At 41.8% G+C, this 21,950-nt stretch overlaps 1 protein-coding gene across 6 annotated transcripts in view; it reads left to right on the top strand.

The window, feature by feature from the left end:
- Window positions 1–4,975: 4,975 nt before the first annotated feature.
- GPATCH2L (G-patch domain containing 2 like) overlaps window positions 4,976–21,950 on the top strand; it is a 56,268-nt gene continuing 39,293 nt past the window's right edge. For 2 of the 6 annotated variants that reach the window (XM_082733618.1, XM_082733622.1), the window contains exons 1-2: window positions 5,020–5,109; window positions 7,271–7,942. In XM_082733618.1, the coding sequence (XP_082589744.1) occupies window positions 7,281–7,942 (662 nt within the window). In that variant the 5' untranslated portion in view covers window positions 5,020–5,109; window positions 7,271–7,280. Of the gene's footprint in view, window positions 6,778–7,270; window positions 7,943–21,950 lie in introns of all 6 variants that reach the window. The other 4 variants (XM_082733621.1, XM_082733620.1, XM_082733619.1 and 1 more) reach the window with 4 other exon arrangements.

A 21,950-nucleotide genomic window follows, 5' to 3' on the forward strand; every position in this document is an offset into this window, starting at 1 on the left:
TTGAGATGGGATGACCGTCCTGGATTATCCATGTGGGGACATTATTTTAAGCTTGTGGCAATTTGTTATAGCAGCAATAGGAAACTAATAGAGATGTCTACAGTAAGCCTTCAGTAAATGTTACTGCAACAATACCTCAAAATTCTGTAGTTGAGAAGGGTATGTGAGAGAGTCTGAAAGGCAAGGCATAGGAGGAATTTGGCAAACATCTGCCAGCTGCCACCTAATGGCCTGTGGCTACCTGCTCTGGATACAGAATAGTCTCTTCCACTGTCCCCACACTTGGTGTGTTCTTTAGGAGTTCTGTTTCTGTTGCCACAGCTGCCACACAGTGATGGACACCTGCCCCCACACTCCCATTCCAGCATCCAGGGTGTTTCTTCTAATGCAAAGCAGAAAGAGTGCTGGGGCCAAAGGAGGGCCTGTTGCTGGTAGTCATTCGTTTATTCAAGTAAATGCTGACACTTCCTGCTCTCCTTTTTTTTTTTTTTTTAAAGATTTTATTTATTTATTTGACAGGCAGAGATCAGAAGTAGGCAGAGAGGCAGGCAGAGAGAGAGGAGGAAGCAGATTCCCCACTGAGCAGAGAGCCCAATGCAGGGCTCAATCCCAGAAGCCTGGGATCATGACCTGAGCTGAAGGCAGAAGCTTTAACCGACTGAGCCACCCGGGTGCCTCTTCCTACTCTCCTTGATGGACACGGCCTGTATTAGTAACATATCTCCAGAGACTGTTGGGAAACAATTCTGGGAAGATTCTGGAATGTCCAGGATCGGTTTAGGAATGATGACAGCAGAGAAAAGGGGACCTAGAAAAACACTGTGGAGATGAGAAGATGAGAAATTCCTGCTTTCATCAAACAGTGCCCAGCAGATAGAAAGGCAAAAAGAAAGACAATGTCCGCTTTCTTATGATATCTATGTTCTAGTGGCTGGTGACAGACTATAAGCAAGTACACATCAAATAAACAAGGTGATGTTGGATTATGACACAAGCCACAGGGAATAAGGAGGATGAGATAGAAAATGGCTCGGGGAATAGAATTCCTTCAGATGGTGTTAGGAAATCTCTCTATGTGAAGGTGATGTTTTAGCTAAGACTCCAAAGATGAGGAGATCCCCCACCCAGGCCTACAAAGCCCTGTAGACAGGTATTCTTGGTCGCAGGATGGCATTTGCCAAGGCCCTGGGGGATGCAAAGAGAGAGCTCTTTGTGGGCTGGTATGGTGGGGAAAGGGGTCAAGGTGAAGCTGAGACATAGGCAGGGGCCAGATCATAGGTGCTGAAGTCATGGTGAGTACTCTCTGTTTATTCTAACTGCAGGGAATCTAATGAACCAGCAGCAGAGGTGCTTTTCCTATGGTGGTGTGTGTGTGTGTGTGTGTGTGTGTGTGTGTGTGTTTTGTGGGAAGGACACAGGGACACAAGAGGGAGAAACCTATTAATTTTCCCACATGTGGATCCTTTTCAGCTGGTGATTTTCTCATTCAACCAACACTTTTGCTTTAATGGTCAATTAAGGGAAACTCGTTGGCTAGACTCTCTTCCTTTTCTCAGTAACTACTAATTTTTTGCAGCACTTAATTTGTGGTGGGTTCTGTGCTAAATGGTTTGCATTCGTTATGTCATTTAATCTCCACTGAAGGGACGTGTACATTCTATTATTGTCTCCATTTCACAGAGGGTGAAGCAGGTGCTCCAAGAGTTTAAGCAGTTAGCTCTGGACACAGCTAGTCTGTTCCGGCGTTTTACCCTTGACTTTCCTCCTGCCTCTACTGTGAGCTGCTTGCAGTCGGCCCCAAACTCCATGTCATCAGTGACTTTACCTATCAAGTATGATAGCATTTCCTTAGAACTAGTCTTCACCAATTTTCCTTTTGGTTCTCTTTTTTCTTAAATTTCTCCCTTTTCTGGCTTCTGTACAGTCATTTTCTTCAGATGCTCTCTGTTCTTTTGAGCTGTCTCCTTCAACCCCCCAGACTTTTCTTGTATGCTCTTTCTTTGAGTGGTCCCACCTCTGACTACCATCATCACTTGAAGGTGGGAGCTTTTATTTAAATTTTCTCTTAAGATGGAGACAATCCCTTCTAATTTCCTGTTTCAGCATTTAGTCAGCAAATATATATATATTTACATATATACACATATATGTACATATATACATATATTTTTTATATACATATATACACATATATATTTTTTATACATATATATACATATATATATATTTTTTTAATTAACAACAGTTACTGGGCACCTACCACATGCAAAGTGTTGTTCTAGGCATTGATGAGAATATAATGGCTAGGACAAGATCTCTGAGGCAGTGGAATTGGCTTCATTTTTGTTCACACAGCTCTATTGCCAGAGATTGACATAGGTGCTTGGTATATATTTGTGGAATGAGTAATTTAGCTGGGGAGGCAAACTTGCACATAATTGGCTCTAATTCAAGGTTGAATGGAGAAAATGCTCTAGTAAAGATGCCAGGTGGTACTGAGGGAGTCCAACAGAGTAGACAAGCAAGCGGAAGTCTTCATCGAGTTCATACACAAGCAAGGGGAAGTCTTCTGGAGTTCCCATAAGCATTCAGCCTTTAAATCATCCTAAATCATAGTATTGCTCAAGAAATAGGAAGTGAGGGGCGCCTGGTTGGTTCCGTCAGTTAAGCATCTGACTCTTGATTTCAGCTCAGGTAATGATATCAGGATCGTGAGCTTAAGTCCCACATCAGGCTCTGTGCTCAGTATGGAGTCTGCTTGGGACTCTCTCCCTGTCTCTCTGCCCCTGTCCCATTTGTACTCTCTCTCTCAAATAAAAAAAAATAAGACCTTAAAAAGAAAAAAGAAATGGCAAGTGATCTGGTGTGCTCAAGTATGATGCAAGAGATAGTGAAAGACAGATGAGGTGCAATTGTATTTTGGGACTCTCACTTTGCTGCCAGTGTAGAGAATGACTTGCTTGGGGACAGACCATCCAGAAGAGTGGTTGCCTATCCAGGCCAACGGCACAGAACAAACAAAACAGGGAGAGTGGATGCAAGAGTACTATAAAAGTAAAATCTATGAGGCTTGGCATTTAATTAGATAAAGGGGCATAAGAAAGAAGCAGGAACTTGGGGTGCCTGGGTGGCTCAGTGAGTTAAGCCTCTGCCTTTGGCCTCAGGTCATGATCTCAGGGTCCTGGGATCGAGCACCACGTCAGGCTCTCTTTTCAGCAGGGAGCCTGATTCCCCTTCTCTCTCTGCCCGCCTCTCTGCTTATTTGTGATCTCTCTGTTCTCTGTCAAATAAACAAATAAAATCTTTAAAAAAAGAAAGAAAAAATCAGGAACTAAAAATGACTTCAAACCATCTCACCTCGGTGACTGCATGATGGTGTTAACATTTCCCAAACAGGGAACAGTGGAGAAGGGGAAGATTTGATAGCGACTATGGAAGAAACTAAGCTTTGTCTCAACATCTTAAATTGGAGATGCTGGTGGAGTAAACCAGGGAAGATAACTAACAGAAAGCTGAAAATAAAAGTTGGATTTCAAGAAATATGGGAGCGTTCAGAGCTGACTGAGGTAACTGACATCATGGGAGATGCTGTGATTTGTGGGAGAGAACTTTTTTCATAGTTTTATTTTATTTATTAAAATTTTTTATTTGAATATACTTGATACACAATCTTTTATTAGTTTCAGGTGGACAAAATAGTGATTCAACTTCTCTATATGTTATACTATGCTCGCCCCAAGAGCAGCTACCATCTGTCACTATACAATGTTATTACGGTATTATTGAATATATTCCCTTTGCTATGTCTTTTGTTCCCATGACTCATTCATTTCCATCACTGGAGATCTGTATCTCCCACTCCTCTTAACCCATTTTTTTCCTTCCCCCTAGGCAACCATCAGTTTGTTCTCTGTATTTATAAGTTTGTTTCTGCTTTTTGTTTGTTTATTCATTTTTTTGATTCCACATATGAGTGAAATCATATGGTATTTGTCTTTCTCAATCTGACTTACTTCACCCTCTATGTCCATCCATGTTGTTGCAAATGGTAACCATCTCATCCTTTTTAAAGGCTGAGTAATATTCCTGTGTGTGTGTGTGTGTGTGTGTGTACACCACATTTTTTTTTTAAATCTATTTATCAAAGGACACTTAGTTTGCTTGTGAGAGAGAACTTCACTTAACCAAAAAAGAGGGCTGATGATTGCGAACAACTTTAGAACAATTTTTCTCTCCTGTGACAGTTACAAATTTGGTGTGTCCAAAATGGAATTAATCACTTTCTCACCGTTCATGTTAACCCTGATCACCTGGCCGAGGTAGTACTTGCCGAGTGTCTCCACTCTCCTCACTTCCCCTCTTTCCATACTGTGCTCTTTAGAAGGAAGTCATTACACACAGCCCTCATTCAAGGGGTTGGGAGTTATACTTCAGGGTGAATTATCTACATAAAGTCTTTGGAATTTTTCTGCACCAGAGATTTATCTCCTTTTCCCCGTTTATTACTTTATTCATGTCTGTATTCATTAGTTTATGTCAGTAGAGATGCATGGGAATTGATTTTATACTTAGAGTTATAATCCCATAGTACTTTGTTTTGTTGCTCAAGGCATTTGTATTTGTAAGACTGAGTGATTCACTACAAAGGTACCAGTTGTGCCAACTCTCAGTCAAGAATGAGGATCCATTTCCCCTCCATTTCACACACCCTTTCTAAAAGTAGGTCAGCAAACAAGGGCGAGGCCGAAGTCCCTCCCTAGTGCCTAATTTCTTGACGTCCCCGAGGCAGATGAGGCCAGCCCGGGGAGGAGTGTCCAGCCCCAGATGTGGACCTCATCCTTCACTCTCCCGCCCTTAGCCCCCGCCCCCCGGGGCACCCCCAGTCCCTGTTCCGGCTTCTCCAAGGCCCGCCTTCCGTGGGACGGAAGTGGGCGCGGCCACGGACCGGAAGCGCTGGGCAGGGGCGGGACTTCTCGAGTAGCCAGCCCCTCCCTCTCCACCACTGCCCCACCCCTCCGGCCCGGACCGGAAATGAGGTCAGAAAGGGAAACCCCGGCGGGGAGACTCGGCCCCAAAAGCGGCGGCCATTGGAGGTGGCTGCGGCAGCTGGTGAGGGGGAGGAGTGGGTTGAGAGGGTCGGGGTCCAGGGGGCCGGCGCCAGCGGGGATCGGGGCTCCCGGCTGAGGCCGAGGGGCTATGGCCGCCACGGGGCTGCGGAGGTTGGCGGGAGGGGCGAGGGCGGCCGGGCCTTGTTTTTCAGGGCCCATCGACCCCATGTCGGGGAACGAGGTTCGGGCGTCTCCGGGGCGACAGTCACCTCTTCTCCTTTCTTCTTTCTGACTCTTTTGGGCAGGCGACAGCGTGAGGGCTTGGTGTCCCGAGCTGTGTTCGTTCTAGTGTTCGGGGGCGGGCCGGGGCGTGGGGGAGAGTCCTCCCAAACAAGCTCCTTCTCACATATGTGGCCATGTTGCGACCCCTGATTACGGAGGGTTCTTAGTCGCCAGGACTTCCTTTTTTTGCAGTTCTGCCCGGGAAGGGCTGACCCCCTGCCCCGGTGAGCCCACAGGAGAAGTTGCTTTCTGACGCCTGCCTCCTCCCCCGCTCCTCGCAACCCGGTCTTTCGCTCTAGCCGTGCGGCTGCCTTTCCCCTTCTTTTCTTTGCGTGACTTACCTTTCCTCTCCTCGAGTGCTTGCTGGACAAGGGCTTTCTCTTGGAGCGTGCACCCGAGACTGAAGGTGTGGGGAGCTCAGGGTTCTGTCACCGGCTGTTCGAATTGCATTCCCTTAGATCGGAAAGGATTCTGCACAAACAGCTGCCAGTTCTGTAACTTGGCTCCACGTTAAAGTGTACAGTTCTGCCTGAGTCTTAAAAGCAGTAGTTCTTTAATAAGGAAATAGGTTTAGACGTGATGTCCCCACATGTTTTGGTCTTAAGGGCAGTTGTCTCCCAGACCCCCGTCAGGGCGTTTTCAATTACCTCGTATTGCTTGAAAGGACGTGGTCATTTTATGTTCTGTGGCTTTTGACACCTGGAGACGTTTTTGTTTGTTTGGTGGTTGTGGAACTAGATGTCCCATTGCTCCCACCCATGTGATAGATAAGCCAGCCTCCTGTTTTCTTGCCTTTGAATTCATTGGCATAGGGACAGCCTGAATAGAGGTTTTAGAAAGCCCTTTGCAAATGTAAACTGCATGAATGGAAATAGGGTCTGAGAGTGGTGGCTCACAGTATTAAATTCTAATTATGGGCTTGAAATACTTTGGGCTTAAGGAGAGCTAGGGAAAAGCTACTAAATTAATATGTATTTAATAAGGTATTGTAAAAATTATATTAGACATTTACCTTTAAAAGGGCATTTTGAAAATTGCTCGTACTGCTCTCATCCCTTGGAAGGTTTGCCTCTGAAGTGACCCCAGAAGTATGAGGGTTTGACAAGAATGAATAGAAAAATAGAAAAATGTAGAAAGCGGTTAGCTACAAATCATAGAGACTCCATCTGTCCCTGTCATTTCAGCATCAGTTACGTCCTGATTTTGTGTGATTGGTACTAAAGCACATAATTATGATCACTTAATTTTCTGAAGGATGGGAGAAGAGCTTAGAAGCTGCCAATTGTTAAAAAAGATATGACATACCCGATAAAATTCCTTCCCTGCTAGCTTCCAGGTGGTAGTTGGGACCAGAGTGGGGGCAGACAGTGTCTTTTTTCCATTCAGGGTGCACATCTGGTTACCACAATTTCTTGGATCACTGAAACCGCAAGCAGTGGTCCTTAAAGTGAGTCACTAAGTTGTCTTTCTCCTCCCTTCCACAAGTGACCCCAGCCCATGGAACAATTCTTTATCCATGGTTTTGAAATTGTGTGTTTTTCTGCTCCTGTCTAATGAGACTTTCTCTAATCTTTTTGGATTCGATCATCAGATAATTTAGTGACAAGTTTAATTGGGGAAAAGGGGAGGAAAGATTTATATCCCTGGCTTTGCTCATTTTTGCTAACCTCCTAGTTGTGATCTGGTGATTTTTTTTTTTTTTTTTTTGTGCTTTAAAAGCATGTTGACTTGAGGTACTTAACAAGGATAAACACCTGTTTTTAGTGGCTTAAAGGTGCACGGGTGTAGGGACAGTCTTAAGTGTAGCCAGATGAAAGATGACTTTATTTTCTGTAGATGGGGTGGACCCTGCAGTGCCATGATCTATTTTATAAAATTACTCTAAACAGCAGAATCCTATTCAGGTTTTCTTTTTCTTTTTCTGAACTTTCTTTTGGCAGATGTGGCCTCATGGATGAGCTGGTGCATGACTTAGCCTCAGCCTTAGAGCAGACATCTGAGCAGAATAAGCTTGGTGAGCTGTGGGAGGAGATGGCCCTGAGCCCTCGGCAGCAGAGGCGGCAGCTTCGCAAAAGGAGAGGCCGGAAGCGCCGTTCCGACTTCACTCACCTGGCGGAACATACCTGCTGCTACAGTGAGGCCTCCGAGTCGAGTCTTGATGAAGCCATCAAGGACTGTCGAGAAATGGCCCCTATTGCCAATTTTAGTGACTCCGATGACACAATGGTAGCCAAACGGCACCCAGCGCTCAATGCCATTGTTAAGAGTAAGCAGCACTCTTGGCACGAGTCTGACTCCTTTACCGAAAATGCACCGTGTCGACCGCTCAGGCGCCGGCGGAAGGTGAAGCGAGTGACATCAGAGGTGGCCGCCAGCCTTCAGCAGAAGCTCAAGGTGTCAGATTGGAGCTATGAGAGAGGCTGCAGGTTCAAGTCGGCTAAGAAGCAGCGTCTGTCCCGCTGGAAGGAGAATACTCCCTGGGCCTCCTCAGGTCATGGGTTGTGTGAATCAGCAGAAAATAGGACTTTCCTAAGCAAAACAGGAAGGAAAGAAAGGATGGAGTGTGAAGCAGATGAACAAAAACAGGGCTCTGATGAGAACATGTCAGAATGGTGAGCTCTCCCTTACTCAGAGATTTTCCTGGCTATTTTTACCCCAAGTCTTGATGAGTTCAGCTTTCTTTCCAAACCAGCCACCGTGGTGTTGACTTTGTAGCCCTCCCGTAAGCAGGCAGCTAGGGTTTATCTCTAGCTTTTTACAGTACATTCATGATTCTGTTTCCCTATGTCAAGAAGGCTGTATATAAACAAACACATTTGTTTCTAAAAATTGTTTTTAAATGTGTACTTCACATGCGAAGCCATGAATTTTATTTTAAAAACAACTTGCTGCTGCTTATGCCATGTAGATCAAACGTAGATGTTGGTAGAATGAGGGTCTCAGCAGAGGCTGGGGTGTGTGTTTGTGTGCATGAGAAAATGCTGGTGCCAGGCACGTGGAGTTCGTGTATGTTCCTGGTAAGCTGCCTTTCCCCATCAAGAGTCATGGCTTTAGGTACTGGGCTATAATTCTGTTGTCTGCTCCTTCCAGTTTGACTCTGTGGAGCTTATTTTTTACAGCTGACATTCACGTAGTCTGAACACATAGTGGGCTTTGAAAATAACAGTACCAAATCCCATTAGTCTTATACTAGATGTCACTAGGCCAGAAACATTTGGGTCTTTTAGGTGCATGTTTAAAATGGCAGTGCAGTTTTTGGTGACTTTGTTTTTTATATCTCAGGTAGTCCTAGGAACATTGGACTAATCCCCACCTTGATACTTTAATATTATTCTTAATATCATTGTATGATAACTGTTTCTCAAGGAAGATGCTGTTGGTGTTTTGAATGGGGCAGTTCTTGGTGGTGAGGGACCACCCCATGCTTTACCTGGGATTTGATATCCCTACATTGTTTCTATCTTCTTCATAGCATCAAATCAAATGGCTTTATGGGGGCTGCCTAGTGGGTTGGTAGTCCCAATCGAATGTTTAGAACTCCACTGTATGGTAGGACCGCTATTCGTATTTTGTAGAAGAGGAGATGGAGGTTAGTAGCATTTAGATAATTTGCCCAAGGTCACCCAGTGGCAAAACTGGGAATTGAACCTGATTCCAAAGTTCATACTTAACCACCATGTTTTGCTGCCCTTTTAGTGTCCCTTTTCCATGGCTCTTTTTCCGTCTCATCTTAGCTTAGAATATGTGGCTTTTCTTAGGACTTTCCTCTTGAAGTTTGTCTGAAAAACAAAGACATAAATCTTAGGAACTATGAGGTGAAGCTATGTCAGTAATAGGGAAAGCTGCTTAGATGTTTATCCCTGTACCTTTCATGGGTGATTTTAAATCCAGCTTTAACATTTTTTCTGACTAACTTTATATTTGCCAGTCTGCACAACCAGATAAGCTTATAATTTCGCTTCTTAATTTTCTTTTAATGTATCTCCTCAGACTTAGTTGCCCAATTTATATGTATGATTTTGGGATATAAAGTTTTTTTTGTTGGTGTTATTTTTAATCAAATAAATGTTTAGTCAACTTACAGCCTTTCACAATACCAAAACCCTTGATTGAGGCATTTAAGTTTGTTTCAATATCAAACCTATATGCCAAATAATTTACTGTTGAGAATAGTGATTTTTTTTTTTTTTTTTAAGATTTATTTATTTATTTGACAGAGAGAGATTACAAGTAGGCAGAGAGAGAGAGGAGGAAGCAGGCTCCCTGCTGAGCAGAGAGCCCGATGCGGGACTCGATCCCAGGACCCTGAGATCATGACCTGAGCCGAAGGCAGCGGCTCAACCCACTGAGCCACCCAGGCGCCCCGAGAATAGTGATTTTTAATTGTTTTTTTTGCAATGATAGCTTGTATATATTTTTTCCCCAGAATTTCTTGTTAAATTATGACATAATTGTAGGTGAGAGACTGTTAACTCTGTCTGCTCTTAATAGTCTGAGAATGGTTCCAGATAGGGAGTCTGTAATTTAGCAGTGAGGCCTTCAGTCCTTCCAGTTCTTTCTTACCCCAGACACATCTATTGCACGTTATAGTCAGGTTGTAATAATAAACATTCTGGTTATATGAGAGCCTGGGTAAGTGGAAGCAGGCAGCAGTTCTTACGAAATTCTTATTCTTTTCTAAATTGAGAAGATCTTGTCGTGTCGTCCCCCCCCACCCCGCCATTTGTACTATTTGCCTGGTCCGTGACTTCAGAGGTCTTTAATAACATGGCCTTGTAGCTGTGAGGGAATAATAGGCAGAGTAGTAGCAGACCGAAAATGAGAATACTACGTCTTTAGAATCTCACTGTTTGGGAGTATGCCTTATGTTGATTCATCTGTAGTTATGAGCAGAAGTGCTTTGTATTTCCCCCCCAAAATCTACCCTGTGGAGAAAGAGAGGAGACTGCAAATTATATTCAGTCTCTCAAGTAAGATGGAACTAAAATCTTCTTCCCTCAATTATTATTATTATTTAAAGATTTTTTTTTTTTTTAATTTAGGGGAAAGAGAACAGGAGCTGGGTGAAGGGCAGAGGGAGAAGCAGACTCCCCGCTGAGCAGGGAGCCTGACCCGGGCTTGATTCTGAACTCCAGGATCATGGCCTGAGCCGAAGGCAGATGTTCAACCAACTGAGTCACCCAGGCACCCCTAGAACCTTACTTTTTATGAGTCATTGAGGATTGTCAGCCTGTATGATTCAAACTTGTAGAATTATTAGGATGAAGGTGATCATTAAATTTAACCTAGCCTTGTCAGTGATACAGTTCTTTTAAAAAAATGTATGTCATGAGTTTTAGGTTTGAAAATGTATGACTCAACCAGAGAGCTTTATTTCTAATTTCCTTAAACTCACTTTATTAATTAACCATGGAATAGCTTTAAACATGACCAATAATTCTTTTTTACTTCTCTTTTTCTGTTCTTCCTTCAATTCTGCACCAACCAATCCCTCAGGGATTCTGAGGAACTGAAAGTGGTTATGAGGTAGTAGTATTTTGTGCTTGCAAAAAGATCGGTTATTTTAATGTTTTCCTTTGTATGTGTGTTCCATTCTAAAATGGAGCGGTTCTTTTGTGCAATTACTTTCTACTGTTCTTATTCATATTGTCTGTGTAGCAGCCATTAGGTGATTCATAGCCTGATTTTGCTCTGTTTTTCACTAACACATTTGTTTGTTCCCCTTGAATATAGTTTAGTTTCTGTTCTTTTATAAGTGAATCAGTTTGGTGTTGGCCTGAAGTCTCAGTCTGGAGCCTTTCTAAGGTGATGTATTAGAGGCTGATCTCACAGGAAAGAAAATATTCCTTTCTCTTGGAAGGCAAGTGACAGAGATAAAGTGCTAAACCTCCCCCCTCCTTCTCCAGCCCAGGCTGACCTTCTGCGGCCCCTTGGTGCCTCTTGTTTTCTTATTTTTATAGAAAATCAATATCCCTTCTGACACAAACAATAGCTCAGAAGCAAGAATAAATGGGAGAAAGCTGAGATCTCTGTCCATCACCTTTCACTTTAACTCCCCCAGACTCTTTAATTATGAGCATGCTTTGCTCCAGGTGTTTGTGACAGTGAAATTGCTAAATGAGGACCATTTTAACAAAGATTGGGTGATCAGTAACTCTCTATAGCAGTAGCTTGTTGGATCAATAGCATTCATTATTTCATGGTTAAGGTAAGTAGCCTCCTTTGCAAGTGGAGGTCATTAATCAGGGGCCACTGGAACTGTGGGAAAGAATATATGTGGTAGGTTGAGGTTGTTCTGTTTTCTGTTCCATAACTAGGGATGCTGACCGAGAGTACATGTACCATTGTTGCAGACGGTGCTGTTGCATTTGGGAATATTGAATAGCCAGCATGGTGTGCTTATGTAGATGTACTCAAAGTTCTGCTAGTAGATCTTTAGGAACAACTAAGAAAGACAGCTTGGGAGGTGGATTTGATACTACTGTATTTGAAGATCTGTCTCTTGAAAGAAAGGAATGTGTTTGGATTATTTTGTGTGACTCTAGAGGACGGTGGTAGGACTCAAAGTAGAGGGTTCAGTGTTGCCTCAGTAACATTCCGAAAAATTTGAACTCTAAAAATGAAATGAATTGTTTGACGGGGTAGCGAGTTCTAGGTCACTGAAGGGGTTCAAGCCTGGGCCTTGGGGACCATGTGCTAAGTTAGTGTAGAGTTAGTAGAGGTTGTGCTGTATGATCTTTCTGTCATTCTTTTTAGTCACAGCCCCATTCCAGGGCATTATTGTAACTTCATACTTTAAAAAGCATCTGGGTGCCTGGGTGGCTCAGTGGGTTAAAGCCTCTGCCTTCGGCTCTGGTCATGATCCCAGGGTCCTGGGATAGAGCCCTGCATCGGGCTCTCTGCTCAGCGGGGAGCCTGCTTCCCCCATTCTCTCTGTCTGCCTCTCTGCCTACTTGTGATTTCTGTCTGTCAAATAAATAAATAAAAAACTTAAAAAAAATAAAAATGAAAATAAAAAGCATTTGAAAGGCAGGATCAGCTGCCCACCAAAATACTTACAAAGACATAAAATATGTAAACTTGTATCACCAGGACCTAGCACTTAGAGTTGGCTCTTGCCAAGATTTCCTCAAACCACAAGGCTGCTACCTGTGAGGTCGGAAGCCCACATCAGCAGTGCCGAGCTGACGCTGAAGGCAGGGAGCGAGAGCCTTCCTCCTTTCTCTGTAGTCAGACCTTTGTTCACAAATACAGGGTTCATTTCAGTCAGAAAATCAGGCAGCTGCAGTTTGAGCCAGAGTAGTGGTCCATCCTGCGGGAGTCCCCCCTCACTCACAGTTTCTTTCAGTGGTTTGAGTTACCCGCAGGCAGGTTCAGTCTGGTGCAGTCTGGAAGCCCTGCCCTATCGTCAGAAGTAGTCGTAGTAGCCCAGCACTGCCTCACAGAGCCTGCGTCATTCAGCTCACTTCAGCTCGGGATGTAGCCGTTTTATCCTCTCCCATGATCCTAGGAAGAAGAGTGAGAATCATAAGGTATTTTGATAGAAAGAGACTACATTCATAAAACTTTTATTATGCTATGTTGTGCTGTTTTATTATTGGTTATTGCTTGTCTTTTACTGTGCTTAATTTATAAATAAAACAGTCGCAGATTTATGTGTAGGAACAAACATGGCATATCGGAGGGTTAACTACAGTTTCAAGCATCCACTGGGGGTGTTGAAGTGGCTGCTGTGGATAAGGGGGAACTACCGTACTTCCCAGTTGGTATCTTTCCATCTTCATTTGGAGGCTCTAACTACCAGAATACACTTGGATAGGGAATTAGTGTTTTCTGTGTGTGCATTTGTGTTTGGGGTAGGAGGCAGTCACAACAAATTGAATCCTAGGAAATAGATTCTCCAAGAATAAAGTTTACTGTTGGCATGGGCAGAGAAGAAAAAAATCACTTAGTGGTGCATTCCAGAAATTGTAATGTTTTATATACCTTTATATATTTCAGACCCTTGAGAGTTAGAAGAAGATCCTGTCTTAGTCCAATATAGCTATATGAGAGAAAAGCTACCAGTGACATGGGGCACTCGGCCAGCGCCTCTGCACATTGTTTTGGCCAGCTGTAGTGTGAGAAGAACATGTTTCCCGTATCCAGGGGACTAGAGAGTGGGACCAGGGGTAATTTACACACACTTTCTATTGACAAATAACCAGATTTTAGGTAAACCAGTTCTCAAGAAGAGTCCTTTGAGCAAGTTCTGCAGAATAAGGTAAAAGGAACATCATTCTGAAAGTTTCGAGGAAAAACATATCTTTGAAAATGATTGCCAGTGGAAACCAGAAGAACATTTCAGAAAATCTTCTTTAGGATGCATGAAGACATAGTCACTTTTTTATTTGGTTGGTTGGTTTTAAAGTTTTTTGTTGTTGTTTTATTTTTAGGATTTTATTTATTTATTTGACAGACAGAGATCACAAGTAGGTGGAGAGGCAGGCGGGGGGGGGGTGGGGGGGGGCAGGCGGGCGGGTAGGTAGGCTCCCTGCTGAGCAGAGAGCCCGACATGGGACTGGATCCCAGGATCCTGGGATCATGACCTGAGCCAAAGGCAGAGGCTTTAACCCACTGAGCCACCTAGGCGCCCGTATTCTAAAGTCTTTGTTTAAATTCTAGTTAACATGAAGTGTAATACTGGTTTTAGGAAGTACTCATCACTTACATATAACACCTAGTGTTCACAAGTGCCCTCCTTAATCCCCATCACTATTTAGCCCACTTCCCACCCACTTCCCCTGCAGCAACCCTCAGTTTGTTCTTTATAGTTCAGAGTTTCTTATGGTTTGCCTCCCTCCCCCATTTTCCCTGTGTTTCATCTGTTCGGTTTCTCAGATTCCACCTATGAGTGAAATCATACAATATTTGTGTTTGAATGACTTATTTCACTTTGAAAGAGGAGCAGTAAATCATAAGGACAAGGTGGCTATTTGAAAAGCCAGTAGTATGGGAAGAGAATTGTAGGGAAATTTGAAATGTAATTGCAGTGTTAAAACAGGAGATTCAGTATGTAAGGCTGATGCTTCACAGACCTGTACCCCTGGGGCAAATAATATATGTTAATTAAAAAAAATAAAAAAAATAAATTTAAAATAAAAAATAAAAAAGAACAATTCATTTTGCTGAAAATTGATTTGATGTGGAAAACTTTGAAGCCCTCCCAAAATGCAGAGAGAGGAGGTAAAAATGAGAGAAAAGTTGATCTATCTGGAGGACAAAGGATAGAGGCCCGGTCTGTGAGTAAATATTCCACAGGAAGAAACTGAAGAATTGGAATAATGATTTTTAAAATACAACTAAAGAGAAAAAGTGTTCTGAGTCGAAAAAATTAAGTGTAAAGATTAAAAGGGAAAAACAAATGAAAAAAACACATCTACCTAGACGTATCCTGGCAAAATTTTGCATTCTGCGTTGGTGGTGGGAACAGAACAGATCTAAAGAGCAATTTTAAAAGGTATGAGAAAAACACCAGCATTTATCCCTGCCGTACTAAATGTGAGGGGCTACAGTTGCCTTTAGAATTTCGACTGGGGGTAAGGTTGCTCTTCCCACTCCTCCCTGAATTTTATATACAGCTTAGATAGATTTCGTATGCAAAGGCAGCAGAAAGACATTTTCAGACATTCAGGTCTCAGAATATATGCTCTTTAAAAATTGACTCTGAAAAGACATTTCATCTAACTGAAGATGAATCTCTTAGCTCTAATAAAAGGTAAGTCCTTAAAGGATGGGTGGGTTTCTCTAAGGCACAGTCCCCAGTGCAATAACTGAGGCATAGTCCTGAGGAAAATCATTACCTTTACAAAGTATACCTGGGGCAGGGGCCGCATTAATGAGCCCGTGAACCCAGTGAGGTGGTTTTCTAGCATGGTGTCCTCCCTCTAAATGAAACCGAAAAACAAGCTCCTTCATTATACATTCTTATAACCTATTATGAGACTAATTTTACAGTTGATGTGAGATGTTTCTCTGATAAACCTCTCCCTCAGTCATATTTACTTTAGGGCTCTGAGGTCTGATTATATATGGTTATAAGTCTGCCACCTTGGCCCAGGAAAAAAATTGAGCAAAGATTTTTTTGGGCTATTTAAAAAAAAAAAAAATCAGTGGGTGAGAAATCCGGGTATTAACTTACTGATACCAACTTTTTGATTATAGGTGATAAATTAATTCTGTACCTCTTTATTTTAATTGACACAGGTATAAACTACTCTCATTCAATTCCAAATTTGTAGTTCTTTGTGATTAGGAATATGAAAGACCAGCAAGCCGTCAGTTCAGAGGACAAACTGTGTTTTTTCCGCCCAATTATGAGAATACTGAGGGATATTTTAAAAATTTATTTTTAAGATTTTATTTATTTATTTGACAGAGAAAGAGATCACAAGCAGGCAGAGAGGCAGGCAGAGAGAGTGGGGGAAGCAGGCTCCCCACCTAGCAGAGAGCTCTGATGCAGGGCTCTATCCTAGGACCTTGGGATCATGACCTGGGCTGAAGGCAGGGGTTTAACCCACTGAGCCACCCAGGTGCCCCCTGAGAGATTGGTTTTATTGAGACTAGAAGCTTCTTGCTAGGGCTCAAAAGCAGGGAATTACTTTCAAAAAAGATTAATGAAAATGCTGTATTCCTTACTGATGGAGAAAAAAAGCTGCCCTACAATTTAGTAGCTGTAAGCAACAAACATTTCCAGTTCCTGAAGTCAGGTATCTGGGAGCAGCATAGCTGGTGGTTCAGGTTCAGACTCTTTCATATTGTTGCAGATTGTTGGCCCTGGCTACATTTGTTTCAAGGCACAACTGGGGCCAAAGAATCCACTTCAAGCTCATAGAGCTGTTGGCAGATTTTAATTCTTTATAAGCTGTTGGACTGAGAGTCTCGGTTCCTTTCCATGTGGGCCCCTCCACAGAGCTGTCAGTGTCCTCAAGACACGTGGTTGTTGGCTTTTCCCTAGAGGGAATGTTTTGAGAGAGCGGGAGAGTGAGAGCATGCCAGCTTTTGCTTGAGTGCCCAAGATGGAAGCCACAGTCTCTTATAACCTAATCTCAGAAGTAACCTGCCATTACTTCTGCCTATGCTATTGGTTATACAGACTACCAGGCTGGGAAATACCAGGCGACTGGGATCGTTGGGAATCATCTGACAGTCTTGTTACCATAGATGTCTCCCCATCCTCTGAGATTTTTTCCTTAGTATGAAGCTAGTTTGAGGAATGGTATTCTCAGAGTAATATTTCCTCCGGAATTTGGGGGAATGTTTTTTACTTTGATTTCAAAGGAAGAGCATTCAGGAACTCGAAGGGCAAGCAAGGGTATATATAGATCAGAGAGTATATTTTGTTGTGTTTTAAATATGTATACTGAAAATGAATATTTATTTTTAAAAATTCAAGACATGGCATTAAGAAAGAGAGCTTTTTCTTTCCTTCTTTCTTTTCTTTTCTTTTTGCTTAAGATTATTTTAGAGAGGAAGAGAGTGCAGGGGGTAGGGGCAAAGGAGAGGGAGAGAGAAGCCCAAGCATATACCATACTGTACATGGAGCCTGGAGCACTCAGTACTTCGCTGGGCCTATAGTAGAACTCCCAGTACATGATATTACTGGTCTCAGTAATTAACAGTAATATATTAATACTTTTCTTAAACTCAATTCAAGTACCAGACTGCTGTTTGAGATACTTTTGGTTTGGATATCTGCTGAGAGCTGCGTTTGCCTCTCTCGGATGAAACCCAGGGAAAATACTAGACTTCATAAGCCACATTTATTTTTCCATTCAAAATGAAAATAGATTTGAGTCCCATAGAATTCTTTTTTCTCTATGGAAGTTTAATTGAGAGTCCTATAGAATTGAGATTACTATTTTAATAAAAAGACTATCAGGAAGTTACTATTATTAGCCTCTAAAGTAATAATATTGGGCACATAAAAGAATTAGCACTATAGGTGTAGCTTTTGAGTCTTTCATTTGCCTCTGTATAATGCTCTAGAATTCACAAAATGAGTTCACATGCCTCATGTCATCACATCCTCTAAAGAACCCATTCACTTTTTACATGCAGGAAATAGGATTAGAGATTGAAGGACCTGCCACAAAGGCCATAGGAGGGAAGCAGCAGAGTTGATCTGAAGGAGTTCACTCCATTTATGTAACATTTGCTGAAGGCCTGTTTTGTGCCAGGTGCTCTGCTAGGCATCCGGGACATTGGAATGAGTGAGATCTTTCCCTCTTACCCAGCCTGGATCTCTTGCTCTCCCTATAGATGCTCTTCTTTCTGCCCAGGCTAGGCAGGGAGGGATCCTCTGTACTACTTGAGTAGTTTCAGTTTACCAGTAGGCCTGAAGGTCCAGCTACCTTCTCATGATTCCATGGGATCCAGAGGCCCAAGACTCATTGAAGCTCTGGCAAGAGAATGTCATTGTTACTACTATGGGATGTTGACCTCGGTCCCTGGAGGCTGGTTTTATCCAACAGAAGGGCACAGCCTCCTCTCCTCCTCTGAAGTGGTGTTTCTTTTCACATGATGCCCTGCCCACTGCATCCTGTAGTTTGTTCATCCCTATAGGTGAGGGTTCTTAACTCTGACACTACTGACATTTTGAGCCAGATAATTTTTGTTGTGAGGGCTGTCCTGTGGACCTTGTATTGTGGGATGTTTAACAGCATCCCTCCCTCTACCTGACAGATGCCAGTAGGAGACCAACTCCCCCTCCCCTGCTCCCAAGTCCTGACAAAATATTTCTCCAGACAGTGCCGGATGGTCCTGTGGGTATAGGGTTGGGGTGGGGGTGGGGTAGGGGTAGGGGTCGGGGAGGAAAGGAGTAAAATTGAGTTGAGAGTTACTGCTGGTGTTTCTAGGTGCTGAGATGGGGTTTCACTTCATTGACTTTGCTTTTACCAACAAGCATGAATTTCAGATTTAGAGAACTTAGTAAGACCAAAACACTGATCTCTTCTGTGAATAAAAACACTGTAGTTTTAGAAACTTTTTAACTAAGAGTTTTTGCTAACTTGAAAAAATACTCTTTAACAGGGCAGGCACTTCATTTTCAGAACTTGGAAAACATTTTAACGTTCATACCAAGGTATACAGTGTTTAGCCGAGTGTTCACCCTGGAATTAATTCTTCAAGTTGATGAGAGGTATCAGTAGTGTTTTATTAAGCTTGATTCCTTGATAATCTACTTCTCTGAGAGTGGATGCCATGACCAATCACCTGGTCTACCAAGAGTGCCTTGAATTACAAAGATGCCAGGGTGGGAAGGTTTCTTATATAGACGTGTGATAAAACAGAAAAAGCAAAATGTTAATTGCAGTGTGTGATGTGCAGTAGATGTGATGGGCTGTGAGTGGTAATTGGAACTTCTTTCAACTTTCTCATCTGTTCAGAAATTTTCGTTATAAAATGTTGGCAGAGGAAAGCCTCTGGAACCGCAGGTTAGGGTGATTTTCTTTACACGTCCGTTATTTCATTTTGGATGTGGTTCAGTTGCTTTTCTGACAATATTATAATAATTAGGTAACACAATTGGTGGTCTAAAACCCAGGCTTTAATTTTACTTGTTTCTTATTTAGAATGGTGGCTATGCTGCTGAGTTAAGTGTGGGAACATTTTTTAGTGAAGACCACTATACAGAAGTATAATATATTATTACTACTTTTACTCACATAAGAGTGCTTTTGAGGTGTTTTCTGGCTTCTGAAATGGGTTGGTTGCCTCAGTATCATTAAGGTTAAACTGTAGGCTTGCCCAACCCCTTATTTGCAGAGTATTATTCACTGTAAAGCATTCTTCTTTTTCTGTTTTCACAGCTTCTCTGTAGTCTGGACTAGGTTTTATTTATTTAATTTTTAATTAAAAAAATTTTTTTAAAAAAGATTTTATGTATTTATTTGACAGAGATACAGTGAGAGAGGGAACACAAGCAGGAGGAGCAGGAGAGGGAGAAGCAGGCTCTCCGCCAAGTAGGGAGCCAGATGCGGGTCTCGATCCCAGGAGCCAGATGCAGGTCTCGATCCCAGGACCCTGGGATCATGACCTGAGCCGAAGGCTGATGCTCAATGGCTGAGCCACCAGGCACCCCTGGACTAGGTTTTTAATAAAATGTACACCTGTATGTTTCTACTGACTTGTTTCTTTGTTAGTTTTAGTACTGGGCAGAGCAGTTTCTGGTGTATGGTAAATAATAAATGCTTACCGGGGGAGTGATTGAAAGGTTAGGAGAAATGGAGATGGGGCTTCTTCCTCCTTTTTCTGTGAGAAACTTCTTATTGCCCCAATTTAGGATTGAGTTTTTTGAATGATGTGTAAATTATTTGCAGGGTTAATACATTTTTAGAAATTTTAGAGATATTCTAGGAAGATTTTTTTTTTTTAATATGCAAACTTTTATATTTAGAATCATGTGAGAACAGGGAGTACAGAACAGCTCCCAAGGCAAAGGCAGGAGGCATTGATGCCTCTATGAGTTGCTGCCATTTTAGGAAAAGACAAGATTTCACACCTGCTATCTTTGTGGGGTTTGTCTAGTTACTTTTTCTGAAGATTAATAAAGGCTGTTTCTGTCTTCTCACTAAGCCTCAGAGTACCACCAGTAGAGTGGACCCTAAAGGTAGGATCATACTTTTTTCTTATAAAATGAGCAGAGCTTTTTTTTTTCTTGCCTAGTAAAAATGCTCATAGCAAAAAAGTTACAAACAAATTTGAAGGTTTTGGAATAGGAAAATGTAGGATCCTGACATCTTTTATTTTTTGACCTGTGAACTACAAAGGTGCAAAAAGAAACTCTTGTGTTTATTGAAAGAAGGGAGCTTAGTTTTAATAAAATATTAAACATTATGCTTAATTAGCTAACTTGACATTTTATAGTTGACCAGATTGTCATTAAAGTCCCATGAATCTTATTTTTTTTCCAAAGAAATCATATCTCTGAGCCAGAAGTGAATAAAGTCTGCAGGACTGGACAGCGTTGGCCTGTAACTTGGAAGGGGAAATACTTGCTTCTGCTTTTTGGCCAACACTACATTTTTGCTTGCTGTATCGTAATGTTTATGTGCAGACATACCACAAAGTTTCGACTTTTGTTTTCATTAAATTACGCTAAGAGTTCCTTACATATAATTAAATTTCCACAATGCAAGTCCTTCTGAGAGAATAAATAGAATTGGCAGATGCTATTTGTGAAGTAGTCATTTCTGGATACCAGTAGACTGGTGATTCTTTTGTGTAATAAGCATTCTTCATGACAAATTATTTTCTTTATGAAGAAAATACCCGTCTCCCTTGATCATAGTCTTAAAATTCTGGTGATATTTCATTGCCTTTCGTCTAATTAACTATAAGTGGGAAAGCTTAGACAAGGTTAGTCCAGGCTTTTTCAAAAACAGTGAGTCTTCTTAAATGCTGTTGACAAAAATAGGAAATGTGCAGTCGACAGAAAGGCTTTAGGTTACTAGCACCTTTCTTGATCAAGCAGATTTCTTTGAGCTTGTCCCTTTGTTTAGAATAACAAGAGAGTGGAATCCATGCAAAAAAGGATCAAGGAAATCTTATCTTGTAGGACATATAGGTGGCTAGAAATGAATGGGGAAAAGAATTGATAGATTTTGTGATCAAGAAAAATGGTTTTAATTTTTTAATTCTAAATACTCAAGAGTAGAATTTGTAATATGTGTAGAGCAGGGACCAGCAAACTTTCTCTGTAGAGAGCCAGATAGTAAATATTTTAAGGATTTGTGTGTGATATGTTCTGTGTTGGAGCTACTGAACTTTGTAGTTGTAGTGTGAAAACAGCCATCTATGATATGTAAATGAATAACTGTGGTTGTGTTCCAATAAAACTTTATTTATGGACACTGAAATTTGAATTTCATATAATTCCCACATGTCACAAAATGATTTATTACTTTTTTTAATCCCCAATCATTTAAACTCTAAAAATCATTCTTAGCTCACAGCTTATGCAAAAATAGGTGGCAAGCTGTTTGCTGGTCCCTAAATCTTGGTTAGTGATACTGCTGACTAGTAAAGTATATGACATGATGGTGGGCTAGAGTATCTGTTCCATGGCCTAACGTGCTTTTTAAACCCTACTCTCAAGAGGAGTTAAAAAATGTCAAATTTGCTTTATCTTTGAGGCCAGATGAGGATAAAAAAGTAGTAATATGAGAGAATGTGAGTAGGACTCAAGGGAATTGGACCACTGATACTCTTAGGAATTTGCTAGAAGCACAAAAATAACACCATTACGTTCAGCAGGCACAGTTCCTTGAACTCAGAAGTAGGAAGAGTACAGAACTCAGAGGGCATATCTTCTGGTTTTAACTACAGAGCTCTTTGAAGATTCTAAATCCATCAGAATCCAGTCATATAGTTTTGTGAGCCATTTCTTGGAATGACACCTGAGAAAGTTCCCACTTACAAGTACAGAAGAAAATAAAACGAAAGAGCCTTTAAAGAAATTGAGTATGTTTTATTGGCTCTTGCTACAGCAAATTTCTTGGATTTATTCAGGGATAAACTTAAGTGAGGAAAGCATTGCTACTTAATCAGGATTTTAAGGATTTAGTGTTGGCAAGATAT

This window comes from Mustela nivalis (assembly GCF_964662115.1).
Source record: "Mustela nivalis genome assembly, chromosome: 6".
NCBI lineage: Eukaryota > Metazoa > Chordata > Mammalia > Carnivora > Mustelidae > Mustela > Mustela nivalis.